The sequence below is a fragment of the Epargyreus clarus genome, unplaced genomic scaffold (genome assembly GCF_041222505.1).
Source record: "Epargyreus clarus isolate Ecla_fem2 unplaced genomic scaffold, WU_Ecla_fem_2.2 ptg000008l, whole genome shotgun sequence".
NCBI lineage: Eukaryota > Metazoa > Arthropoda > Insecta > Lepidoptera > Hesperiidae > Epargyreus > Epargyreus clarus.
The window spans coordinates 11,149,521-11,167,249 of NW_027332216.1; the positions used below are offsets into that span (position 1 = coordinate 11,149,521).

General features: G+C 32.9%; 3 protein-coding genes across 7 annotated transcripts in view; 2 read left to right on the forward strand and 1 right to left on the reverse strand.

Moving 5' to 3' along the window:
* Positions 1-354: 354 nt before the first annotated feature.
* Positions 355-10,551, forward strand: ClC-b (chloride channel protein 7). The gene is made up of 15 exons (XM_073076011.1): positions 355-718; positions 1,111-1,215; positions 1,592-1,790; positions 2,168-2,277; positions 3,378-3,521; positions 3,802-3,979; positions 4,263-4,412; positions 4,515-4,656; positions 4,900-5,038; positions 5,569-5,832; positions 6,143-6,319; positions 6,707-6,916; positions 7,252-7,422; positions 8,953-9,114; positions 9,691-10,551. The coding sequence occupies exons 1-15, from the start codon at positions 587-589 to the stop codon at positions 9,790-9,792; spliced, it is 2,385 nt and encodes a 794-aa protein (XP_072932112.1). The 5' UTR covers positions 355-586; the 3' UTR covers positions 9,793-10,551.
* Positions 10,552-12,660: 2,109 nt separating this feature from the next.
* On the reverse strand, positions 12,661-15,208 carry LOC140744431 (uncharacterized). 5 transcript variants are annotated; one of them, XM_073076013.1, is made up of 7 exons: positions 15,069-15,208; positions 14,872-14,981; positions 14,190-14,415; positions 13,992-14,063; positions 13,672-13,731; positions 13,375-13,452; positions 12,661-12,905 (listed from the first exon to the last, which is right to left on the reverse strand). In XM_073076013.1, the coding sequence occupies exons 1-7, from the start codon at positions 15,135-15,137 to the stop codon at positions 12,726-12,728; spliced, it is 795 nt and encodes a 264-aa protein (XP_072932114.1). In that variant the 5' UTR covers positions 15,138-15,208; the 3' UTR covers positions 12,661-12,725. The 5 variants fall into 5 exon arrangements, with proteins under 5 accessions (XP_072932114.1, XP_072932113.1, XP_072932117.1 ...); XM_073076012.1 differs by having other exon boundaries at positions 13,663-13,731; XM_073076016.1 differs by lacking the exon at positions 13,992-14,063.
* A 1,414-nt stretch (positions 15,209-16,622) lies between these two features.
* The window catches only part of RpL29 (ribosomal protein L29), a 31,366-nt gene continuing 30,259 nt past the window's right edge, over positions 16,623-17,729 (forward strand). Inside the window, exon 1 of the mRNA XM_073076022.1 lies at positions 16,623-16,632. The gene's annotated coding sequence lies outside the window, so the exon portion shown is untranslated. The remainder of the gene's footprint in view (positions 16,633-17,729) is intronic.

Genomic DNA, 17,729 nt, shown 5'->3' on the forward strand with positions numbered 1-17,729 from the left:
AATAGCAACACATTTAGTCAACGTAAAATTAAATTATAAATAAACATATAGCCATAAATTCTTATTAATAATATTATTAATAATATTACTTTTAGTAGAATTTAGCACAATTTGGTGATATTTGATAGCTTGTTTTGAATCTTGGCAGACAACTATTTTTCGCCTATGAACAATATTAATAATATATTTTATAATAAAATAGTAAAACTATAAAAATATAAAGCAAACAAGTCATGCACTAAAACAGAGAGATATCATATTTATAGCAATTTTACACATATGATTATAAATCTGTCTATAAATCATCACTTATGACATTGTTATCATCAATGTCAAGTCATTATTGCTACTGTCACTGTCACTTCTATCACTTTGATAGAACTGTTGCTGAAAACACATTTTCATTCGTAGTTTTCATAAAATTGATAAAACAAATTTATTTCTGATATTGGCTGTTACTGTTATGTATTTGCCAAATAAATCAAAATGAAGAAAGTACATGTCTGGCAATAAATGTCTTATAAAATGTATGGTGAAGTGTAGTTCTGATCACACGTAGATATTTTTGTATGTTAGTGGCAAAACAATGAATAACTCTTCGGTATATCCTGCCGAGGAGACAGTGAGCGTATCGACATCTGATACAGCGCAGTTGGTCAGCAACGAAGAAGCCAGCACCTCAAATTACACGCAGCTGAATAAATCAACTGATTATCTGGTAGGTTTTCCTATTAAAAATAGTTTCTTTGTTTGATGTGAAGCAACATGATAAAAAAGTAGATTATGAATTATAATCCTTATGAATTAAGGCTAATTGAAAATAAAATATGTTAAAGTCTGCCTGCATTAAACACCATACAAATTGTAGGCATATTTTGTTTTAGATACTTAATATTATCTTTAATATTAACATTTTTTCCTGTGAGTCAGGGAAAATTATAATACATTTTATTCTAATACTAGCAATGATATTATATTTCACCATAGAAGTCACCGAATTCGATTTCATATCATATTGAATTCAGTTCATATAGAGATTTAGGTAAAATCTCTATATGAACTATAATTAATACTTGTAAATGATTAATTATTAATATCCATTTAATGTAGGAATCTGGTGAGGATGATCTACATGGTAGTCATGGTGTCAGAAGACGGCAGCCGGTTCAGAAGATTGAACCTGGCTCCTTGAATATACTTTCAGCCAAATATGAAGTAAGTATCTTTTCGAATGATGGCTAGTCTTAGAAGACATGCTGTTATTAGGGTCGGAAAATTAAGTGCATAATTTAATAATAATTATAATTTTATGGCATCAATTATGTGTCGCTTTTTGGAGACACTGTTTTGACGTGTTGAATCTGCATCATTATTTTCGTCATTGACACCATACTGGTTTGACATGCAAAGGGCTCCGGGTTTAATCCCCAGCCAGACCGATATTGATGAATTTAGATAGATCATAGAATCATAGTGTGGAGGTGTGTGTAGAAAGCTCTTTTTTTTTTAATTACTAAGGTGCTCAAAGTTGTTTATAATGCAGTGTTTGATCTTAATGTTGGTACATTAAAGTGTTTTTGTTTTATTACAGAGCTTGGATTATGACACATGTGAAAATCATTTACTGCTAGATGAAGAACGAAAGAGGGGTTATCCTTATATAGTTTGGAAGGATATTTCTCGATGGGTTATTGTCTTTTTTATAGGTGTCATAACAGCACTCATTGCTTTTATTATTGACATATGCATAGAAGAATTTTCCAAGATCAAATATAAGCAGCTAAAGAAATGTATCCTTTTTTACTTAAATTAATTGGTATTTTACTTTTAAATACAAAAGGCTGTAACTTCTTAAGTGATCTCTCAAATAGGCAGCTTAAGAAGTTACTTTAATTTTACCTCTCCCTGTACTAAGGAATGTCTGGACTATATTTCACAACATGTACCTAATGAGGATTTGTTAGTGGCTTGATGTATCATACATTATCTAGCTGCCCATAATGCCTCCCTCTGATGTTGATTATTTGTAACCAGTGATAACAACAGAATTAATGGTTTAACAAATTAACACACAAAAACTGGTCACAACTGCCAGCCTTCCCATTTCTGCTGTCGATACACTTATTTTTATTCTACAAGCACATAATTTCCTTAAAAAACCTTTTAGCTGTGGACACATATGTGTTAGCTGACAGACTGTACATTCCGTACTTATTGTGGGTTTTGACAAATGTTTGTATAGTTTTCTTCGGCTCCGTACTTGTTGCTTATGTCGAGGTAAGAAACTACTATTATGGAAATGGCTTGTAATAATTATGAAATTGTAGGAAAGTCCTTTTGTAATGAAAATTTTCAAGATTAAGGATGATTTACATTTGATGATACTTTATTTTTACTCTTATACTCTTAATTGAAGTTGATGCGAAGTTTAATATTGTTTTTCTTAATAAATGTTATCCATCTGTAAAAATAAGAAAAAGGATTTTGGTTGTAATGATGTACATAAATATTATATATGAAATTCTAATAATAATAATAAATTTAAAAAATGAAAATTTTCAACAAGCAATTTCAAGCGAAGAGGTAAAACTCAAATCTAGTTCATATCTGTTGTTGTTGCTGTTGTATAACATTTCATAGTCCATTGCGTACTAGATTATACTTACATTAATTTGTGTCGCGTACCGACGATAACGATAATAATAATATTTGCCAATAAATTTATCACACTTGTTTTTATTCAGATTAGAATAGCTGAATTTATCTACTTATGAGTATATAAATTTGAACTGTGAATGATATTCATAATTTTGTCTCCTTAAAAGTAAGAGTTTTGTAAAAGTATTTTAACTTTAAATATTAAAATATGTTACCTAAACTTGGAGGTCCTTTAAATTTTGGACCTGAGATTAGTAGGTACTTACATACGTAATTAGTTGTTTGTCTTATCTTAGGCTTTGATTGATAAAGAAAATATCTAAACTATTTAAATGCACATGCGATCGTTTAATGATGCAATACCTATACACGATTGTATCTGCAATCTCTATTAGTTGTTTCATAATACATAATTATTATTTACACGATAATTTTGTAAACATGCCCCATTGTATGTAAGGACTCTGCAATGATTGGCTTTGCATATGTTCTGTCTCGCTGATGGAATGTCAGAAAATATGCGTGTATGAACTATATTTTGCATTTAATTGCTTTCATACATTACGTTTTAACTTCGTCTACAGAATAGGAAATTAAAATAATTACCCCATGATATGGCTTAATTGTTTGTTAAAACTTTTTTACTATAAATTTATTTTTGCAGATGTAAATTAGGAACGTAATAAAAATAATTGATTGATTAGCGATTATAATTCCAGCCTGTTGCCGGAGGTAGCGGGATACCTCAAGTAAAATGTTATCTCAATGGGGTGAAGGTGCCGCGGGTGGTCCGCATAAAGACGCTGGTTGTGAAGGCTGTGGGCGTTATATCCGCAGTCGTGGGCGGGTTAGCCGGTGGGAAGGTACACTACCTACACATATTGTGATTCAATAATAAATTAATCTTTACGTACTGTTATTGTGTAGTTTAAAAATAGACGTTTGTTGCTTAAGTATGATTTTAAGGAGTAAAAAATCTAAGATCAAAGGTAAAGGTGTTAGAACCCCTTGAAGGGCATGTCTGGTAGCTCCACCGCCACACCTATTTGTGATTAACTAAAATACTACATTAAATGAATGTTTTTGCTAGTCAACACCCCACTCATATATGTATCTACATTTTGAAAATGCTTTTTAAATCAGGAAGGTCCAATGATCCACTGCGGTGCGGTGGTAGCGGCGGGCATATCGCAAGGCAAGAGCACCACGTTCAACAAGGACTTCAAGATCTTCCAGTACTTCCGCGAAGACCACGAGAAGCGGGACTTCGTGTCCGGCGGCGCCGCGGCGGGAGTCTCCGCTGCTTTTGGTGCTCCTATAGGTATGTACTTATAACAGCAGTGTAAGTGCTGCTATGTTCTAGTTTGAATTGAATGTTGTTGCAACGACGACACTCTTATCCGAGGCGTTCTAACTTAGTCTTCAGGGGTAGCAACGCATCAGTGAATATAATTTTGATTTTGGTTGATTATAGATGTTCAGTAGCAGTTACAATCAGATGGACTGCATGGTCGTTTGTTACTTGAATATAATAAAACGATGTATTAAAATTTTATTTTACGTCTTTTAATTGTATTAAATCTACTTAAGACAAAACATTTCAGGTGGAGTGCTTTTTTCCCTGGAAGAAGGTACCAGTTTTTGGAATCAGGCTCTAACGTGGCGAACCTTCTTCGGGACGGTCATGTCAACGTTTACGCTAAACTTTGCTCTGTCCGCCTACCACGGACATCCGGGAGAACTAAGTTATCCAGGTATTTGTATGAGTATTTATAAAAAATGTCATCGACTTCTCGGGAATCACCCATTTGGAGATAAAATTTACATGTATGATCTATGTATTTATATATTCACAGGTCTGTTAAATTTGGGCAAGATGGAGCCATTTCCGTTCCAGTTCTACGAGTTACCCGTGTTTGTTCTGTTCGGTGTGATCGGAGGACTACTTGGCGCTTTGTGGAACCACATTAATTATAAGCTGGCAGTTTTCCGCATAAGGTTTGAAATGTTATATGGTGTTATTAAATTTACTTATTCATATTGATAACATTGATAGTTTATATTCTCTTGTATTACATTTATCTCGAAAATCAACAAAAACAAAGATAATGCTGTATTATATCCGTTTTTTAATTATTATTATATATGAACTTCCCTTTCTATAAATTCTTATTGACTGTAAAGTGTTTAAGCTCTTCTCAAAACTCAAGCAGCTTTAACGATTTTTTTATCTGCTTTCAGGTACGTTTCGGCGCCATGGTTGAAAGTGATCGAGGCGTGCCTGGTGGCGGCCGTGAGCGCCACGTGCGGCTTCCTCATGATGTTCCTGCTCAACGACTGCCAGCCGCTCGGAGCTGACCCCACTAAAGTGCCGCTACAGGTTAGCCACTACTCCGTTTAAAGATATTAACCACATTATATTCAATTAGTACATAAAAATAAGTGTAATTTTCAGCCATATATTTGACAGAACTTTGAAAATATTACTCTACATTCAATTTATAAATCTCCTTTTTTTAAGTTTGTAAAAACCTTTGATAATCAGAGAAACCTTTTAAAAATGTGTTCATTTAACTATATACTTTGCTAATATATGAATACAGAGAAAAAATTGAATTCACAGCGACTCACTTCAGAACTTGATGATAAAAAAAATCAAAAAACATATAATATAGTTTGTATTTTAAAGAAAGCAAAATGCTGTCATATATTTACGTCATTTTTTATAATCTATAGCACAGGCCAGGTATAGTCCGCTCTGAAGTTATTACGGGCAGGTGTAGTCATACAATTTGCTATGGCGACGCGATTCATTTCTATATTCAGAGCGGACTAGCAGTTTTACGCGGACTACACAAGTCCTTGTTTTATCATTTTGCCAGTATATAATTTACATTTTGATTTTGTTAGCTACACTGCGCGGACGGCGAGTACAACGCTCTAGCGGCGATCTGGTTCCAAACCCCGGAGGCGTCTGTGCGGAGCTTCTTACACGACCCCATGGGGTCCTACCGGCCGTGGTCGCTGCTGGTGTTCGTGGTCTGCTACTTCCTTCTGTCCACCTGGACTTTCGGCCTGGCCGTCTCCAGCGGCCTGTTCATACCGAACCTGCTCACTGGCGCCGCCTGGGGACGCCTGCTCGCGATACTGATACAGTATATGTTACCGTCTACAGTGAGTACTAAGTAGTGTCACTTTTATGTTTGGTTAAATACGCTATATAGGTATATATTTAAAAAAAAAATTGAATTGAAATTTTAGTTGTTAGATGAAATCACATCGTTACACAAATAGACTACAGATTTTCTTTGTTTAAGTTATGTTTGTGGTAAAACTTGTCAATATGGCCATTCCTGGTATTTTCTCATGTAGCACTAAGACACACAGCGACACTTTATATTGAAAGTAACAGATGTTATTCTATGTAAAAGGTTTGTTTTATGTTAAGTATATAATAATGAATATTTTTTTATGATGATGACAGGAAATCAACCCAGCGAAGTACGCGCTAGTGGGCGCGGCGGCGCAGCTGGGCGGCGTGGTGCGCATGACAATCTCGCTCACCGTCATCATCATCGAGACCACCGGCCAAATCTCAAACGCGCTGCCCATCATCATTACGCTCGTCGTCGCCAAGTGGACCGGTGACTTCTTCAACGAAGTACGCTGCCTCGTCATATTATAACATTTTTAAGGGATTTGCAATCTAGAGTCAAGTAGCAACTGCTCGTGCACACTTGTTAATAAAATAAATCAAGAACTCATCATAGATAATAGCATCCGCCTATCACTGCAGGGGCGTCTGCCTAGGGTTATCCCTGCCTTGTACTACTTTTGAGATTATAGGTACTTTTGAAGTTATACTTTTGGGGTTATCGGGGTGACGAGTGCCTTTATTTATACAAACCTTTTGTTTTTAAATCGACACCTATGACCCATAATGCCTCTATACCTCTATTGTTATAAGTCATGTGTGCCTGTAGTGCCTCCAAAGCCGAACCAGGATTCTACCATTTTTAAATTGTTTAAATTTTTAAATTGTCTGCAGGGTATCTACGACATCCTGATCCAGCTGGCGGGCGTGCCGCTGCTGCCGTGGGAGCCGCCGCCGCTGGCGCACAACGTGTACGCGTCCGAGGTGATGTCGCACCCCGTGTTCGCGCTGCGCACCGTCGAGAACGTGGGCCATGTGGTGGAGATACTGCGGCTTGTATCCTACAACGGCTTCCCTGTCGTCGATCCGCCGCTCGCTGACGAGGTCATAATCACTACCGCTAATTATTTATTATCATAACATCATCAAATCATTCGTCGCACAGCTCGATAAAAAAATCCCAAAATATGCCGATATTTCCGATGAAAAACCAACATCAAAACCCTTTAAAAATATTATTGAGACCTGTTAAGCATTTAGGTTTCCTCACATTTTTTCAACAGCATTAAAATAAGTTTAAATGATTTAAAAAATATGTATTCTTGGGATGTAATCTTAACCAGAATTTTCATAAGGCTAAGTTCAAACTACTCCATTTCACACTCACCCCTACCTTTTAAATGATACAATTGTTTAATATTAATTTGGTAATTTCGCAGGCCGAAGTACACACATACAAACGACTACGAGGCCTAATTCTGCGATCCCAATTGATAGTTCTACTACAAAACAAGATATATAATGAGAACGCGAACACCACCTGGTCTAATTTCAAGGTTGACATGAACATGTTCAGGACTGAATACCCACGGTATCCCTCTATTGATGAGGTATGTTTATTTTTAATTACTATGTTGTTAAAATTCCGGTCTTATTCATAAAAAGTTATAGCACACTTATAACGTTGCTATAGTACGATTGTCAAAAACTGTTATTCATAAACGCATTTTAGGCACTAAACCGTTCTATAAACCTTCTATAACTTATAGAGGCCAGAACCCTACTATAACAGTGCTATAAGGCAAAGATGGCCGACTCTCAACAGCTGATTCGTGATTACTAACCTAATTTGACAATACGTTTTTAATAAAATTATGTCAATGTCCATTTTGTATACAAACTTGAAATAATTTATTTTAATATCCGATAAATAACATTATTATATCACTATTTTAAATTACAATGCAAATTTTACAAAGCTTAGATTATTAAAAATCTAGAAAACCGTCCACTTCGAAGAACATTGCACCAGTGATCTGTTTTCACTAGACTATAGGAAGCGTTATCGCTTTAATAAATCGATAGTAAATTTTATAATTGATCTCGTACGTAATGATCGTAAATTAGATCGCAGAGGTCCTGGTACACCTTCTTCTTACTGCCATAAGATATTGCGAATGTTTACAAAACGAAACTTAATTGAATTTAACTTTATATAATTATATTAATATTACATAAAACATTAATATCCAACCAATTTTCACTCCTTTAACTTTTAACAACCTTTGCTTCACATCCCATTTTAACAAATAAAATATTTTTAAATTCGCGGTATTTACAAATACAATGACACTGATATGTTATTTGGTTTTATCGACAACCCATTGACAAGAATGTCAAGACAGAATATTTTTTAGTACGAAATAATGTCATTTAATGATGTTTATCTATGGATATTCGTCAATTTGTTCGCCGAACTTCACTATAATGGCAACATTTTCATTTATAGTTGACTTTAGCGACACATTAGTTATAGAAGGTTTATGGAACGTTTATGAATAAGCAATTTTATAGAACGTTTTATAAGCTTATTGAACACTTTAACTAATGAGTGCTTAAAACCTTCTATAAGCATTTTTTATGAATAAGACCGTTAAAATACTGTTATTTTATCTCAATAGATTAAATTTAATAGCGACAATGATGTACATGCGTAAATGGTATTTATTTATTTATTTAATTCACAAAATATTAATTACAAAGAATCCAAAGGTATAGACTAAGAATAATTTATTTATTATTTAATTATTAAAAATCTATAATACACTCACTTATTATGACTACAGATTATGTGTTAGTGAATTTCTAATCTAGCTATTATGTAGATCTAGCTTTAGTTTCTATGTGTCGGTATGTAATATTAGTTAAGGAATAATGTAGAGTTACAGTCCGCGTAAAACTGCTAGTCCGCTCTGAATATAGAAATGAATCGCATCGCCGACGAATATCATATTGGCGTCGATGAATAGTATATTGTACACCTCCTCACTCTACACCTCCTCGCAACAGCTTCAGAGCGGACAAGCAGATTGCCGCGGACTATACTTATACTTATAATAATAATGATCCTGTGACGTTAGCTGAAGATATCCGAGTGGGAGAAGACGTGCACGATAGACCTGCGGCCGTTCATGAACCCGTCGCCGTACACGCTGCCGCACCGCGCGTCGCTGCCGCGCCTCTTCCGGCTGTTCCGCGCGCTCGGTCTGCGACACCTGCCCATAGTCAACGACGTTAACGAGGTACGTCTATATCTTTGTATTTTTTATCCAACCTCTCAGGGTAATGCTTTTCGGGCATATGTATGTACGAAACATACACATGCTCCTTTCATGCGCCTTGTAGCCCAGACGGCTTTAGGTGTCGTTTGATTCGTCTAAATTGTGGAATAAACTAGGGTATACTTTAAAGTTCGGGTTTTATGGTTTTTAAATATTTCTTTATATGTTCATGATACATATATCTCTCATTTTCACGATAATATTTACACATTTATGGAAGTGTCTTAGATTTCTATATTTTTTATTCGTTTGAGTTTGTATGAGACAAACTTGGAAGCAATTGCATCGATTTGGCGATATTTTATCTATATTTACAATAAAATACAAAAATTGAACTTACCATAAGTCATTAAATATTCACTGCACAAAATAAAAAAAATAGAATAAGTTTAGAAAACCTCATAAATACTATAACAGGCTCGAATCCAGTTAACAGTAGTATAGATTTTGATTTTACGAGGCATATCGTATTATAGTTTTGTAAGAGTAATTAACGTTTCTTGTACAAATTTATTTATTTTTCATATTTTTTCTTAGGTTGTAGGCATGGTGACTCGTAAGGACATAGCAAGATACCGCGTGTGGCGACACCGCGGCCACATGGGAATGGAGGAACTACTACTCTCTAGTGAAATTTAAATTAATTTATATTTAACTAAATTATTATGCTATATGATTACAAATTATTTATATACCACGCATAGAGCGAAGAAAGTAAAACGGAAAGGTAATCAAAAAGATAGTCATTTATTAGTGATATTATAGGAGAACTAATTGTCATTTAAGATATGAATCTCTCTAAATCATTTAAAATAAGATTCTATATGATATATATAAGTTTTTGTATATGGAGATTTTTAGTCAGTGCAGGCATAGTTATTTCCCATCCCATTTATATTAATTTTATTGATAATATATTTTTTTTTTATAAGATATTTATTAATTAAATATAGTTGAATAATATTACATTCCTATGCTTGCCTGACACTTATAAAGACATTTATTGTTAAATTATAAAGATTCTTATCTTAGATTAAGTAATTCCTATAACTTTTATATGTATGATATAATTGCTATATGAAAAGCTTTATTGAAAAAGAAATTAATAAATATGAATACTATATATTCAGTACATACTGAATAAACAATTATAATAACTATGTATTGAGACTTTGTTGTAATTAATTCTTATGGGTCTATACTTATGATTTTTATATGCTTATTTTATAAGACAGACAACCAAATATTTGGAATGTTCTCATTAGCTTTAACAGTATTCTGTTTTGCCAAATTTTGTTATAAATGTGTATTCGAGTTACTTAATATAAAAATATTAGTGTTCGCAGACTAGCTTATTAAGAAAATGTCGCTTTGTGGCCAATTAATAGAAAATAGAGACACTTACGGTCTTATTCATAAAAAGTTATAGAACACTTATAGCGTTGCTATAGTACGATTGTCAAAAAGTGTTATTCATAAACGCATTTTAGGCACTAAACCGTTCTATAAGCCTTCTATAATTTATAGTGGCCAGAACCCTACTATAACAGTGCTATAAGACAAAGATCATAGATTATACACTATAACCTAGTAGACAAAGATGGCCGATTCTCAACAGCTGATTAGTGATTACTAACCCAATTTGACAATACGATTTGAATAATTTTAAACAAATGTCAATGTCAGTTTTGTATAAAAACAAACTTGATATAATTTATTGTTTAATATTCTAATATTTAAAGTTACAATGCAAGCTTTACAAAGCTTAGAAGCTATTACAAGTTTAGAGAACCGTCCATATCGAAGAAAAGTATACAGAAGTAGGAGTAATCCGTTTTCTTTAGACGAAGAAGAATTTCGGAAGCGTTATCGCTTTAATAAATCAACGGCGAGGTTCATAATTGATCTCGTACGTGATGATCTTAAAGTAGATCGCAGAGGTTCTGGGACCCCTCCTGAAATACAGGTTTTAACTGCTATAAGATGTTGGGGCCGTCGAGAGGCAAGTACTTTTAAATTTGTCTAAACATATATGTCCCTGTAAATAATACTTGCATTTAATTAATTGATTATGTAAATAAAACTTTGTAAAACTATCTGTATTTCTCACAGGTTCAAGAAGATGCTGGAGACCACCATGGGTTGTCTCAAGCAACCACCAGTCGGATTTGTGCTCGAGTGGCACGTGCACTCGCTCGACACTCAAGTTCTTTTATAAAAATGCCTAGCACCCTTGCTGAAGAACAGCTCCTGATGAGGAAATTTAATGAAATTCGAAATTTCCCATTAGTCATCGGTTGCATCGACTGCACCCACATAAAAATACGGAAGTGTAGCGGTGATGCAGCCCAATATTACATTAATAGAAAGGGATTTTACTCCCTTAATGTTCAGGTTGGAATTTATTTTATACATTTTACAAAAGTAAGGATATAAATAAAGTCAAAGTATGACTGAAGTGCTGCTGTTCTAAAAGTTAGTGATAATAAAATCCTAGTGGTCTAAAAGTTTCAGATGTCTGATTTCTATCATAGAATATTAATAATTTGAAATTAAACTGAAAAGATATTAAATATTCTCACTTTTTACTTGCTTTTATTTTATAACATATTTTAATTATTTCTTTGTTTTTTTTTTGTGTACAATACAGAATTATTGCATTGTATTGTTTCATAAGTAATATTTTCTTCCCTATGTTTCATTAGATTTTTTATGTTACAGGTAACTTGTGATGCAGATCTCCGCATCAGAGATATTGTTGCTAGATGGAGAGGTAGCACACATGATGCTAGGATCTTTAATGAGTCATCTCTCAAACACCGCTTTGAATCTGGGGCATTTAAAGGGCGACTTTTAGGTGATTCTGGCTACAAATTGGAAAAATATCTTTTTACCCCAATTCAAAGGCCCCACAATCGTAGTGAGGAAAAGTACAATGAATCACACATTGCTACGAGAAACTCTGTGGAGCGTTGCTTTTTTGTGTGGAAGCAACGTTTCCAATGCCTTTTACATGGCATGACATGTAAATTAGAAAATGCCAAAACAACTATAGTTGCACTAGCAGTGCTTCACAACATTGCAGTCGACCAAGGAGACATGCATATAGAGGGTCTCTGTGAGGATGATACAATGGAACTCATAGAAGAAGTCACAACAGAGACTACAAACACTAATGCAATTTTACAAGCTTTTATTAGGAGGCATTTTAGTTAGTTATTTTTTTGTTATTAGAGTAGTGGACAATCACGCAGTCCATCTGATGGTAAGTGGCTACTGCTGCCCATGGACATGTGTAATCAATTCCAAATAAGATTAGTTTCCTACCTGAGGTCAGCCACAGATGTGCTACAACCTCTGAGGACTACCCTACAAACCACAACACAGCAGAACTTAACACTGCTGTTAGAAGGGTAGAAATATGTATAGTGGTGGTGCCGCCGGAGTCGTATCACACAGGATTCTACCACCTTCAAATGAAATCACCTTGTTAATGAAACATGTAAATCAGTCACATTTTTTATTATTTTTATTAAATTCTATTTAACATCTTAACTCCTCTTCCAATAAAATCAGTCACATTTTTTGTTATTTTTATAAAATGCTATTTTACTTCTTAATAACTCCTCTTCCAATATTAAGTTTTTTAATTTTTGTCTCTCATTGGCCATTTGAGCCTCATGAAGTTCCTTCCGGCACATCATTTCAGTTTCTGCTATTTTCATAGCTGCATTATTTGTAGTATTAGTAATCTGTAAAAAAATGTTACAATCAATTTACATTGTATTTTTTAATAACTAATATATACCATTTAAGTACTGAAATGTTAATTTTAATATGATTTGTTACTCATTACAATTGTTAACCAGATTTTTCAATATGCAATGTAAGATAGCCAACCCTCCAGGAATGATAGGTGTAATAATAAATACATATGTAAGCATCCTAAAATAAGGCCTTTGATTCTGCTGAAATACAGAGATTTCACCTACAACAAAGGCTATGAAACTATTTTAATTTTGATTTTAGATTATTATTTTATGTATAGGATATTTTATTTTCATTCATTACATTTTTAATTATTATTATTTTCTAATATTACTTAGTTATTAATACAAAAATATTATCAATTTACAATACATTAATATGTCATATATTTCATAAAAATTTCCTCAAATCTTATTAAGAATAATTAGAAGATTTATATCAAGAATACCATACCTTTTTATTTTTTCTTTTATTTCCATAATTTTCTTGTTGTGGTTTTGAATGTGAGACATTGTCTTCTAGGTCGGAGATCTAAAAGAATAAACTGATATAAATAACATTTTCTCAATGATACAGTGGTTGCAAGCTCATTTGGTAGAATTAACAGCAGCAATGTTTTGATATGAAAATTTCCTTTAAAATTCTATAGGTCTTGTTTTACAATAATAAGACATGTACAATATAAGTTTTATGGTTATGGCTGTTTCATTATTATTACTGTAAATTATAATACACACATACAATTATTACTTTTTCTTTAGAATCCTCTTTATTGTCTATTAGGGGTTCCTTCAAATTTTGTGGAGAATTCTGAAATATAAAAAAATATTATTATCTTTGTCAGAGATCTAAAAGAATAAACTTTGGTATAAGTAATATTTTCTTATTGATATAGTGGTTGCAAGGTTATTTGGTACAATTAACAGCAGCCATGTTTTAATATGAAAATTTCCTTTAAAATTGTATAGGTGTTATTTTTACAATAATAACACATGAAAAATATTAGTTTTATGGTTATGGCTGTTTCATTATTATTACTGTAAATTATAATACACAAATAGAATTATTACTTTTTCATTAGAATCTTCTTTATTATCTAATAGGGGCATCTTTATTGGTTCCCTCATATTTTGTGGAGAATTCTGAAATACAAAAAAATATTATTATCGTCAGGATATAATAAATGTAGAACAAGTACTTTTTTTTATGCTGCATGGCCCATACCTGTAGAGAGAATAGCAACAAAAAGGATTTTTATAGTCATTTACCTGGTAATCAGAGTCAAACTCATTAGTGTCGACTGTGAATTCATGAGGGAGCCACACAGAAATATCTTCACACGTTTTTGCCTCTGGCACAGTTGGCGGACCCCCACGTGTCTTTAATAATTGTTGTCGCTCTACAAATTTAGCTTTTTTCGCACTCATCTTAATCATGCCCCACTGGGCTTTTATTTGCTGCATGGTCCGCGGTGTTCGGGCCATGTTGTTAAAGCTGAAATATTAATTGCTGTTTAATACTAACACCCATTATTTTATCATTATTTATCTTTAAGGTTGTTTGGCCAGGCCTTAAGGGTTAACAAACACAGCATCGATTAAATTAAAGTCGTATTAGCGTCTTATTAGCAAATTTTGTGATTACGAATTATATTATATTGACGTGATTTGACGTTTCGTGCAAATGAATGATAATCTTAAAATTTAAAAAAATCATTAAAAAAGCGGGTGGTTTCCGCAATTCCATATTCACAGGGAATGCTCCTGTATAGCCCCCTACCCACCTATGTCGCTCGCAATTCAAAATTCGACGGGTCATAATGTACAGTTTAGCCAAAATATCCTATGTTCATCCCGAAGTGCCAAATTATCTTCACATCAAAACAGATAGGCAGATGAGACACAGAATTACTTTCGAATTTATAATAAAAGAAGCGATTGATTAATGTACCTTTCCCTTAAATCATGCCAGGCCGCCACCTTTTGCGCGTTGGTGTTGGAATCGGTGTTTTTATTTTCAATTATTGTCACCTTCTCCTTGACCAATTCTTTTAAAATTATCTAAGGAATAAAAGCAAAAAAAGAATAAAAGCAATGTTTACAAAACGAAACTTACTTGAATTCAACTTTAGATTTATCAATACAAACCTTATCCTCTTCCAGCCAATTTTCACTTCTTTGTCTTTTAATACACTTCGAGTTCGTTTCTGTTCCCATTTTGCAAATTATACACGTTTATTTTTTTTTGCAATTTTTCAATAATAATGACACTGACATTACATTTGGTTTCATCAACAAATAGACAATCACAAAATACTTTTTTTTTAGTACGAAGAAATGTCATTTATAGATGTTAAGTAATGTGTTATCTATGGATGTTCGTCAATTTGTTCGCCGAATTTCACTAGAATGGCAACATTTTCATTTATAGCAGACTTTAGCGACATATTAGTTATAGAAGGTTTATGGAACGTTTATGAATAAACATTTTTATAGAACGTTTTATAAGCTTATCGAACACTTTAACTAATGAGTGCTTAAAACCTCCTATAAGCATTTTTTATGAATAAGACCATTAGTATATGGAGTTTTGTTTATGAACAGTAAAATGGTGTTAGAATTTAATGATCTCATAATTATATACAATCATCCAACTTTATATAAAAACTTATGACAAATAAGCCCTTGCCATGATTTTATGATATAATTCATATAATACTTTTGGGTTAGATTGATTGATTTTGAAGGGACTTTTCGTTTGCTGTGGTTGCAGCCCCAATAGTCACTTACCCCTTATTAACCATGATACTTATATATTTTACACTAACAATGCATGTCTTTACTATGGATTTTTATATTTAACATTATGACTAAAATATATTTAAAAGGCCAATGGGGCCATCATCAGAAAAATAACAATAAATAAAAACAAGACCCAACTTAGTAAGATTCGGAATTAACAGTGATAAGAATATTGTTAAAGTTGTTAATCTATGATTATTGAGTTATAAAGTTGTTATTGTTTTACATTACTTAATACCAAAAATGATTAAATACACAAATCATTATTAAACATGTTTCTGATATTATTGTGATAAGGAAATATAGGTAAGGAATAGTAGGAATATTACAAATTCCCATTGTAAGTTTATTTTAAATAGGAACACTGTCTTGTAAATCAATCTACTCAAATGATGTTTTCAACAATCTGTTTTAAATGTTGAAATGCTAATATTTCATTAATATTGTCAACATTTAGAAGAATACCAATTGGTAACAGTTTTATAAGTCTATCCATAATTGATATGAATTAATAAATTATTTAACCGATTCCATGCGGATGGCACCACAGTTGTGCCATGCCATTTCTTTTGTACATGGCGGGTGGCACCTGAGAGGTGCTAAAATTTGAAGCCATAAAACTCGGATAAATTGACGTTTATCAAAGTTGTTCTGAAAAGAAAAGTGTCTTTATTTATCACGTAGTTCCTTCCTAGAATGTCAGTTTCAGCAGATCACGTGATTTCACATACTTCAGGGATTGTAAACCTTTCAAAAAAATATATTACCTATATTCTTTTGCAAATTACTGTGATTGTATTACTATAATAGTACCTACTTTTCGTTAAATAAAAAATCGTTTTCGTTAATAGTAAGCCAATAGAAACTGGATTAAAATATTCGTAGTTTGGTGTTTATCTTTGTCTGAATAAATAGCGCAATCAATTTCGATATTCTATTACAAACCTATCCATTAATAATTTGAATTTTTATTCTACACTTAACACCAGAAAAGAACTATCATAGTGCTCTGCACGTCTAATTTTCATATTAAATTCTATAGTAACACTAAAACAATTGATTCATCAAAAACTTACAAAAATGATTACAACACCTGATAGAAATAAGACACTTACCTTCCATTTCCGTTATAAAAAGTAGATAGTCATTTTTGTAAAGACTTATCAAAAAGTTAAACCATTCACTTTCGCTTTTGGGTGGCTACTAAACTTACAGCACGTGGAAAAAGCAAAAAAAAACAATAAGTTACAATTCATGGCGGATGGCACCTTAGGGGTGCCATCAAAGTCCCTGGCGTTTGGCACAACAGTGGTGCCACGAAATATTTGTTCGCCGCCAGGCGTTAAAGTTCGTCCAAAAGGCCGCCGCATTGAATCGGTTAATCCACCTATGGAAATCCATAGGACTCAATTCCTACAATTGTTTAGAAAATAAATTGTTCTTCAATTTTGAGATCATTTTGGCTATTTTCTGTAGTTAAAATATTACCATACAATCAAAGAAATATACTTAACAAATATTATTATGCATTCCAAATGCAGTTGACATTTTAAGATTACCTGTATGGTTATTATGAATTTATGACAAAGATTTATGAATGTTTTATTATAAAATAAATAAAAATAAAAACATTACAAAGTTGTTTTATTTATTATCATTTATTTTATTGTCATATAATTTAACTTAAATAATATTACTACCACAATCTGTAGTGAAAACTACTGATGCGTGGGATTATTAATCATAATATTATCTTACAAACCATAGTGGCCTGTGGCATCGAACTATAATACAAAAGTATTTCGTTGCGAAAGTCTGCGAAACATATTTTGCAGAAAATATTCCTCCAAACGCAAAACACAGCTTATACGTGCCTTCAGACATCAAGTTTTAGCATCATAATCAATTATTAACGAAGAGCTCCCATCCGATACCAGCCCACAAATTGATAAACAGTATCACTGGTAATATAACTAAAATGAGCAATATGTAATTGACGATTTCGTC

Bases quoted from the DNA above. Each gene is read 5' to 3' on its own strand.
- ClC-b (XM_073076011.1), top strand. From the start codon at position 587: ATGAATAACTCTTCGGTATATCCTGCCGAGGAGACAGTGAGCGTATCG. The intron at 4,413-4,514 runs GTATTTGTATGA...ATATATTCACAG, and splicing joins GGGAGAACTAAGTTATCCAG to GTCTGTTAAATTTGGGCAAG. The intron at 9,115-9,690 runs GTACGTCTATAT...ATTTTTTCTTAG, and splicing joins TAGTCAACGACGTTAACGAG to GTTGTAGGCATGGTGACTCG.
- LOC140744431 (XM_073076012.1), bottom strand. From the start codon at position 15,137: ATGGGAACAGAAACGAACTCGAAGTGTATTAAAAGACAAAGAAGTGAA. The intron at 14,416-14,871 runs GTACATTAATCA...TTAATATTTCAG, and splicing joins TGGCATGATTTAAGGGAAAG to CTTTAACAACATGGCCCGAA. The intron at 14,064-14,189 runs GTAAATGACTAT...TTTGTATTTCAG, and splicing joins AGTTTGACTCTGATTACCAG to AATTCTCCACAAAATATGAG.